This window comes from Apis cerana, linkage group LG10 (assembly GCF_029169275.1).
Source record: "Apis cerana isolate GH-2021 linkage group LG10, AcerK_1.0, whole genome shotgun sequence".
Classification (NCBI taxonomy): domain Eukaryota; kingdom Metazoa; phylum Arthropoda; class Insecta; order Hymenoptera; family Apidae; genus Apis; species Apis cerana.
Genome location: NC_083861.1, coordinates 10,162,691 through 10,172,272, shown reverse-complemented (window position 1 = coordinate 10,172,272; position 9,582 = coordinate 10,162,691). Strand labels below are relative to the sequence as shown.

General features: G+C 36.9%; 2 protein-coding genes across 2 annotated transcripts; one reads left to right on the top strand and one right to left on the bottom strand.

Moving 5' to 3' along the window:
• LOC108003074 (uncharacterized) lies at positions 1-2,653 on the top strand. Its single transcript, XM_017065165.3, has 2 exons — positions 1-532; positions 1,144-2,653. The coding sequence occupies exons 1-2, from the start codon at positions 488-490 to the stop codon at positions 1,396-1,398; spliced, it is 300 nt and encodes a 99-aa protein (XP_016920654.1). The 5' UTR covers positions 1-487; the 3' UTR covers positions 1,399-2,653.
• Positions 2,654-3,514: 861 nt separating this feature from the next.
• LOC108003073 (hairy/enhancer-of-split related with YRPW motif protein) lies at positions 3,515-7,733 on the bottom strand. Its single transcript, XM_062080332.1, has 3 exons — positions 6,065-7,733; positions 5,638-5,852; positions 3,515-4,520 (listed from the first exon to the last, which is right to left on the bottom strand). The coding sequence occupies exons 1-3, from the start codon at positions 6,676-6,678 to the stop codon at positions 4,120-4,122; spliced, it is 1,230 nt and encodes a 409-aa protein (XP_061936316.1). The 5' UTR covers positions 6,679-7,733; the 3' UTR covers positions 3,515-4,119.
• Between the last annotated feature and the right edge of the window lie 1,849 nt (positions 7,734-9,582).

Below are 9,582 nucleotides of genomic sequence, written 5' to 3'. Positions count from 1 at the left end.
CGAATAAGAAAAAAAAAGAATTTTTTTTTCATATAAAAATATATAGAAAAAAGATTTTGAAATATTTTAATTTCCAAAAAAATCGTATTTGGTAAAAAAAGAAAATTGATGAAAGTATATAAGTTACTTGTTTATCCTTCCTTGATTTGTACTTTTTAATAAGTAGAATTAACTTATTAAAATCATACTTATAAATGTAATTACATTTGAAAGTAATACATAGTAATACATAGTGGGTATTAGAGTGGGGATAGAAAAGTTTGTACGGTGTGGTACGATAAGATCAGGCAAACTGAGTTGATAAATAGGACGGTATACTGACTCGGAGCGGTATTTGGTCGCGTGACGCCGAGGCGTGCGCATCTAACCAAATCGTTGGCACGGTGAGAGTTCACATTGGTCAAAAATCAATTTTACATTTGTCGCATTCAATTTTTCTGACAAAATTCGGATAGTATAGAAATATAGACGAGAGCTTAACATCGATATGTTGAGAAAATTATTAAGCAAATCTGGTCGCAGACTCCTCAGGGTAAGACGATGACAATTATCCTTTTCCCAATTCTATTGTATGCACGCATGCACGCACGTTTCTGGCGCATTGGCCGACCTAATTTCTTTAGCCTCGCGTATCATAATGTTAACCTGATCACTAAGCTATTCTTATTATTTTGATTAAATATCAATTTTGATCAAATTATTATATTGACAAGTCTGTATATTATTTAACTATTTTTTTTTCTTCACTAAATCTCTTTACGTGCTTAAAAATATTTTTTTTACATAATTAAAAATATTTTTATTTATATTGTGATAAATTTTTCGTTACTATGATTTTGTCCTTCTAAACATTGATTCGTTTAAATGCAAATATCTAACTTGCACGAACATATGCTTTATTTCCTTAATATATGTATACATACATATATTCACTACCGTATATCGAATCGCTTCGAAATGTTTAATGACTTTGACTTTAAAATATTACGTTTTCCTTTAAAACAGTTACATTTTCCCATAATCTTTTTTTATTGATACTTGCACTATTCAATGATTCTCTTTTCATCGCTGATTTATTATAAAAGAAAGTGTATATATGCTAGTATATGTATATATATCGCAAGCTGTTGCTTCAATTTGCAGGCTATCAAGAAATTATCGACGAAAAGTCGCAAAGCGAAAAAATCACGAAATTTGAGTTCTTGGCACTCGACCATACCGGAATACGAAACGGAATCTCTTTCATGGTCTTTATTATCTCTGGATACAAAAAGTATCGATACATTCACAACTTATGTTGCCGATAATTCTGAAGACAGCGTTTCGATGTGTTGTTATTGCGACGAATACGAAGAGAATCAACGGAATGAAAATATAGAAAACGAAATGATGATCTAACATACGACGACATTACGATGAATATTTCATCCATATAATTATTTTTATCTTTTTTTTCAACTGATACAACTTCGAGATATCTCATCTCAAAAATATATATCTATTGTGAAAAGATCAACGAGAAACATTGAAGACGTTTGCGATCCATTTTATAAAACAGTCGAATGGGTTTAATTATTTTTTGAGATATATACATATTATTTTCATAAAGATTCTTTTGAGAGGACTATAAAGAACCATATTGTTTTATCAAACGTAAATAAGATACTTTTTTTTAAATGATTAATGATTTTTAAATGATAAATGATTAATGCAACGAACCATTTAAGAGGTTATATTTTTTCGTAATAGGTTAATGCGTTTTTCAAAATAATATTATACTATTAAAAATATGCACGTATTTTGAACTAAGCTATTATATAGGTATTTTTATTTATAATATTGAATTATTCATATAAAAGATAAAAAAGGACGATATATTTAATTTTATCAGTTTTACCAAAGAAACGATTATGTGTATATCACGTATTATGTTTATGTATTAATTTTTTTGCTCAATATTTATTTATTTATCATCTCAATTTGACGAATACTTTAATCGTTAAATCATAAGAGAGAAAAGTGCAGAAAAGAACGTTTCTTATCTTCTTCTATTGTTTTAAAAACTATCGATGTATGTACGCGTATGTATATACGAATTATCTGTCGATAATCTGTTACCAGCGAAGTGATTTTAAAATATTAAGATATTCATCGTTGAAAATATTTTCCATGAAAATATTATATTTTCTCACACGATGTACATAAAAATATCACTGTTGTAGAATAGATAATTTTGAAAATCTCACTGCTTAAAAATAATATAGAATACATATTATATATGCTAAGTGCATTGCAATGAATGCAAGGTATATAATTCAATATTATGCTCATACTTTTCTCACGGTATTATTCTCAAATTGTTCATAATTTTTATAACTAAAAAAAAATTGACTGTATCGAATCATTTATTCGTTTATTTCGTAAAATATTTTTCGAAAACTACGATTTTAGATATAGGATTTGTACACGATATGTATATAGAAAAATCACATGAATTTTATGTATAATCATTATGTATATAGTTATACGATATATGCGATATGTACATAGATATATGAACGAGTCTCGATTCTTTTAATGTAAGTATGTTCGATGAGGCTGTGACTTTTTAACGGATGCGAATGTCGTATAAATAAAATAATTTTCTCGAGGATTATCGATGTTCTTACAACTTCTTTTGTCGTTAATATATAAACTTCATTTGCGATAACATCACCAGACCTATGTGTTATTATATATAAATATATGCCGTTCAATTTCAATGCAGTTGCAGTAGTCACGATCAAAGGGATATATATATATTCTGCGTGTGTATAATATATACATATACTTTTAGTCGATCGATTTAGTCACCTAGTACCTAACGATCGAACAAGTTTCTTAAAGGGTAAAGAAACTGCCTACGTAAAAATACACGACTAACAACGTTCCATGGAAACGGATGAATTTTGAGTTGTCACGCACTTACACATAGTTGCAAAGGATTGGAAGAGGTAAACTCGGTATTCGAACAATGGCCACGTGCCCACGCACTATTCTTCCTCCTCCCTAACGATAATTAGGTTCCCTAGGTAGCTTTTTAAAATATTTGTAAAAACCAGCAGCGGCTAATTGTTCCCATCGATCGTTAAAAGCCCCGCGAATTCCCCATTTTGCCAATGTATTCTCTAACGAAAGGTTTAACTGGTCGCAAAACTGGTTCGCATTCGAGGAACACTGGATGCTTATTTTATTTCTCATTCTCATTCTCTGCAAGCTGCAAAACTGAATGTTTGCATAAGAATGGTTGACAAAATTTCTCATTATGGAGCAAAAAGTGGGATAGATAAAAAGTGAGAGTAAAAATAAGAGTAAGAGAGTGAAAATATTAATACTTACTATTGAATTAACCAAAGCGATTAATTGTATTGATTAATTTACGAAACCAAATCGTTCATAAACGATCGATATCGTGATCGTGAAACGCTGTAAAAAAAGGAAAGAGATTGGATGCAATGAATACCCGCTATAATCGTTTCATTTCTCATAATTTCTATTTTATTACAAAATGTTATTGCAAAAATATTTGAGCGCTTTTTTTCACACATATATACATACATTATATAGAGAGAGAGAGAAAGAGAGAGAGAGAGAACGTACGCAATGATACGTTTAATGGCACTTTTCCACGCGTTCGATCATTCGAACGATCGTTCGATTTTTATCGTTCAAACGATCAAATTGCGTCCACTACAATAATATAAAAATACAAAAAGAAAAGGAATAAAAAATAGAAATATGGAAAAAATACGTGCTTGATCACTTTCTACTATTTACAATAATTCATATGTATATATATACACATTGTACAAAATAATCGTTCGAAAAATTCGACGAATCGAGTCGAATAATAAATAATTTTTAAATTCACTATTCTTGTATCGTACCTCCTTGTATCATATATATCGTAAAATAAATCTCACGATAAATTTTCTCGTCGTTGAAAAAATTCGAAGAATAGCATTTCCCGATGACTGACACAAATTGGTTTCGTTGGAAATTTAATATTGAATCCATGAAGGAAATTTTCGCGAATTGAAAAAAATATTCGTGGAAGAAGAATGGAAGAATGCATAAAACTTAATAGGCCAATTCGGCGCCCCACGGTCTGTAAGGTTTTCCGTGTTGCTGTTGAGGATACTGTCCTGGATACTGGCCCCATCCGAGAGCGCTTCCACCCAGAATGGGTGGCATCGTCCCTGTCCCAGGTGGCATTCCAGCGGAAACTGTGCTCGCCGTCTCGTAGTTGGTGCTCGTCGAGGTCGAGCTCAAGCTGGTCACTGGAGGAGGAACGGCCGTGGACGGTGGATGATGCTCGCGGTGAAAGCTTTGAAGGTGGGAGAGCAATCGTAGCCTCAGTGGATCTCTCTCGTCGAGGCCCTCCATGGTGACCAAGTAGCGGCCAACCTCGGCCGCGCATTCGCCCCAACCGACCGCGTGATAATCCATCGCCAATTTCGTGCTGTCGTATCCTTCGGGGCCTGTAAAAAATTACACGAAAGTATCACTGATTTCGCATTTGACTTGATCTTTCGTGACGCGTACCCGTTTAATTGCAACGAAAGATCTGGGAAAGAGGGAGAACTGGCAAGTAGGGTGGTTCGACGGATTCGTCACCCTGCACAGGATAGGACAGGTAGCGTGGGAATCGTTTAGACCCCTCTAGATCACGGAGCATTACACGCTCTATAATAGCGCAAATGGAAATGTTTATTCAAAGATTACGATTTTTATGTATATGTATATATATATTAACGATTTGTTTCATTGATTGATCGATATGTTATGTATGTTATTTCAGCAATTGCACGATTTCTTCGTATTTATTCCGATTTCATCTGACGCGATAGAAATATGATTGTTTCACGAGGGAGAAGAAATATTTTGGAGAAGAAAAAGCAAAGAATGGAATATTTAAAGAGAAAAGCGATTGTTGATCGGTAAACACGGATAGGTAGAGGCACGTAAGAGTGGGTATATTGTAGATGTGTACGTGTGTAAGCGCGTAGATATAAAACGAGAGTCGGTTTCCCACAGGGTTCGACATCTGCCCCGACCGTGGGCAACCCAGTGCCTCCTTCACGAAGGGTGCCACGCAGGACACCCCACTACTACCTAACTCGCCACCAATCGTGGGAACACCACTTCGGAAGAGTCGTTGACTTCCTGTGCTTCCCACAGGATCTCCGCTCGGATTCGGCTCCAGCACCTGCTTCTCTCCAAGGATATCTCGTTCACCTCTTCCCTTTCGAATCGTGATACTTATCTTCCCTTATCTTACTAACGTGAAATATATATATATATATCTTTGCGAATAATAATTATTTCCCTTTTTTTCTATTTTCGTAATATTTTCTCTTACTTTTTCTTTTTGAATTTGTGTTTAGATGCGATGAATTTATCGACAAACGCAAAGAATCGCAAATGTTTTCAAGGGTTTTATCGCGCGACAGATGGTTTTTCGGTTTTTCGAGTCACACGATTATTAAGCCGTGTCATGTATACAGGTCAACAGGTGTCTGTCGGTAATAGGAAAATAAAGTGCGTTTCTGGGATACGTCGTTTCGATATAATTTGATTTTTTTTTCCAACACTCACCTTTGTTTCGAAGGGTTCGTAAATGTTCGACGGTGAGCTGCAAAATCTCTGCCTTCTCCAATTTCCCGCTATGGGGATCTCTAGCCGCTGCCGGTACTAATCTACGAAGTTCACCGAGAGACGCGTTTATTCTATCACGACGTTTCTTTTCGATCATTCCTCTTCTTCGCTTTCGCGACGCGTGCTGACAAGAATCGCCTCCCGGTGAATTGCAACTGTACAGAATAATGAAAAACAATGGTAAATAAACCGAACTAACGTATATAGGTAAGAATTATATTCAATTATACATGACACGATTATTTATTCCGACCAAGGATTCCTTTTTTCCCTCGCGAAAAAACAATCAAGCCTTAATTGTTCGATCGGCGGTTGAACATACGTCGATTACTAAAATGCACAATCAAAATCTGAAACGTTTACTTACGGCTCTTTGCCGCTCTCCTCGGAGAACACGTCGTCGCAATCGGAATCGCTCATAGTTCTTTTCAGACTTCTCTGTTGATGAGTTTGACCCTGTTGCGACGCTTGTTGCTGTTGTTGCTGCTGCTGCTGCTGTTGTCCGCTCTCCTGATTCCTAATATCCGCGACGTCGATCTTGAGATCCGGAAACTCGTGACTAGATCTAATTTCCGTGCCCATGTCCGGCCTCATCCCCGTCAAATCCTGATGATGCCTCGCCATTTCTGGCCTGTGCAACTCCGATGCTTGGTGCCGCTGCATCTCCGCCGCTGACTGATGCCTCAGATCGGGCCTGTGCATCTCGTGTCTGATCTCTTGAGGTCTGAGATCGGCGGTAGCCGTGGTCGGATGCCTAAGGTCATGAGGCGGACGGGGGTCGTGATGATGCCGCGATACGTCGGAATGTTGCGGCTGATAAGATGGGTGGGGTGGCGGTGGATAACCCCAGTGATGATGGTGATGCCCGGAAGGTGGCCCAGAGAGGCTGGGAATGTGATTTGGACCCACCGGACCGGAGCCAATCTCCGATGACAGCAACGTGCTATTCTCGTCCGATCGTGCGACCACTACTCTCCACATTTTTCCTTTCTTTCCTTACAATAATTCCTTTTTTCAAACGATATATATCTTCCAATTAACAATCGTCGACACTTTCACAAAGAATATTAGATCTTGGTAAAAAAAAAAAAAAAACAGATCAAACGGACGTATGAATATTTCGATCCATAATTAACGGATATATTATTGAAGAAACTCGAGCGAAATTCGTAGGTGTAAAACTGGAGAATGGAATCACGTGAAAAGAAGTAACTATTATCGTTCGTTGGAAGTTGATCGCGTTCACGTGCCGCGGCTTCCCGAGGAGGTTCGCGGTCGCGTGTATTACGCGCGCAAAACAGACTCGCGATAGGTTAGACGGTGTTGCGAAACGCGCACCACTCACAGGCGTGTGCACTGGTCGCGTGGCGGCCGACGTATGTCGTGTGCGGGAGGACTTGGGGACGACACACGACCGCGTGCCCCGTTTCGTCCCCCGACCCAATGGTAGGTCCAATGGTGGGGGAACGAAGGTGTGCCGCGCCTCCTTTGAGAGGGGGAAACTTCTCTGTTCTGCTTCTCGATCGCAAGGTGAAAACCGGCCGCTCTCTTTTTCTCCCTCTATTTCGAACCCTACGTTCCATGAAGGGTATAGGGGGATACGAAAGAGAGCGAGACATCAAGGGGGAGGAAAGTGGCGATCAGAAGGGACGATTTTCGTGGGAACGCTCGTGGCGCTTAGCTGGTCGCACGCTGTGCTACCCTCGCCTATGTCGGTGCAAGATTTCGCGAAATCTGGAACTATCGAACCATTCGACTACATTCTTACTTTCGTTGCCCTTTTGAGCGAATATATACCTGTTACAATGAAATTGAAGAAAATTGAAATCTATCGAAAAAAATTAGCGAGATCGATTATAAGTAAAAATTGCTTTTCTCGTTATATATTTCTCGAATTCGCGATTGTGTTGGTAACTTACCAACTTATAGAGGAGGGTGGTTGACTACGAGGGTGCGATTACGATAGAACTTTCTCACGCGGCAATCGCGCGCGACACGCGCTTGCATGATTATCGGTGAGGTGGCCGTCTATAATAGTTTAAGGAAATAAACCCAACTAAATTATGATTCGTCAAATTTTTATCAAAATTGAACGATCATTATTTCGTTCTTGATTTTCGAAATTTCAAATTCTAATATCAATTTTTTGATTTTTTTTTCTCTTTATATATTTATTTCGAATGTATGATTTATTAAAAAATTTAACTCATGTTTACAAAAAATATGAGTACCATGTTTCGAATCGTTTTGTGACACAGTGGTATCGGAATGAAAGCAAAGTACATATTTGATTGCTGTTTCCGGTCTGCACACGAGTTGCGCACGTGAAGTCGCGTGCCGCGAATCTCGTTGACCACGTACGTGCGTGTGTCTCAAGTTTGAACCTACTGTAACCTATCATTCACGTTTCTTCTTTACATTACTACATTCGCATTTTCGAAAGGATTGTGCTTCGACTTATAAGATATTCTATCTGAACAAACGAAACTAATAGGAATCATTAAAAAAAAAGAGAAATTAGTTTATGGGTTTTGATCTAACCTACAAATAGTTATATTCATAATTTCAATCGATATATGCGCGCGAAATCGTCGAGTGGATTTGTCCGATAATCGGTCCATCTCTTGGATAAACAACGAACGTTTGGTGTAAAGCAAACACGCATAAAATTAGTCGCATTCGTGCATGAACGTAATCGACTAGACACTCTTGTCCAGTGTGATCTTCCTTGCAAAAACAAAGCTTCGAAATTCGATCAGAACGAAGGGTGATGGACCGCGTGTATCGATTCGACCAGTGGTCACTCCCTTCTCCGATCGACTAGTTGACCATCGACATTGACAGTTGGCGCCGCGACACAATTGTTCGATAATTGGCTGATATTGTTCAGAATACTTAAGTTCGAAGCAACGCGTGCGCATATGCCAGCCCGCGTGTTCGATTGCTTTACGATTTGTTGGTACTGTTCTTCTGTCTGATCGGAAATATGAATTTATTGCCGATTACTTTACATCATTTCTATACATCCGCGTAAATTTATCGGTGATCATATTACGACGGTTAGCCTAGAATGATAAATATCAATCTCTCAATGATTTTATTTATTAATACGCATATTCGACATTTTATTCTTGCAAATCTTTTTAGTTGTTTTTCTATACGCATACCACATCATTCTTTTGAGTTTATGTATAACTAACTTAAATTTTATCTTGCTTTCTTTTTTTAATCTTTCTTTTTTTCTTTTTCTTTTCTTTTCTTTTTTTTCTTTTTTTTTTTTTTAACAAGTAATTCGAACAAAGTTTATCGTATCTTTAATATCGGAAAATTCGACAAGTCATAGAGCATTTCGTTCGATACCATCTGTGCCATAGTATGACTTGCCTTTCACAATTAATCAAATCCTCGATTAACTGTTGTCCAACTCAAATTACAGATCCATCGAATTAAATTCAATTCCTAACCAAAAATTAATTTGCAATTATTTTTTCATATCTTCAGTCCAATTTCAATTAAATTGATTCTCATCTATATTGAAAACGTTAATCTTCAAGAAAAAGCATTATACATTTCCATCGTATTAAGAAAAGATAGGAAAATATAACTTAATTAACTTGATATAATGAATATATACATTTGTAAAGTTGAATGGAAATGTGCACACCCTAAAATTAAACTCCCATTTAAAAGCCACCCCAATCGTCACAGTAATTCGCTGTGGTTCAAAATATCTCAATTGAAAACAAGTGCTGTGCAAACCGTCATGAATCTGCGGTCGTATATTAAACAATTTTTTTAGGCGTGATTTTCATAGATGACAGCTGTCACGAACCGATTTGACAGACCGGAACAATCGCGGAATACTTCTATTTTTAAATCTTAATT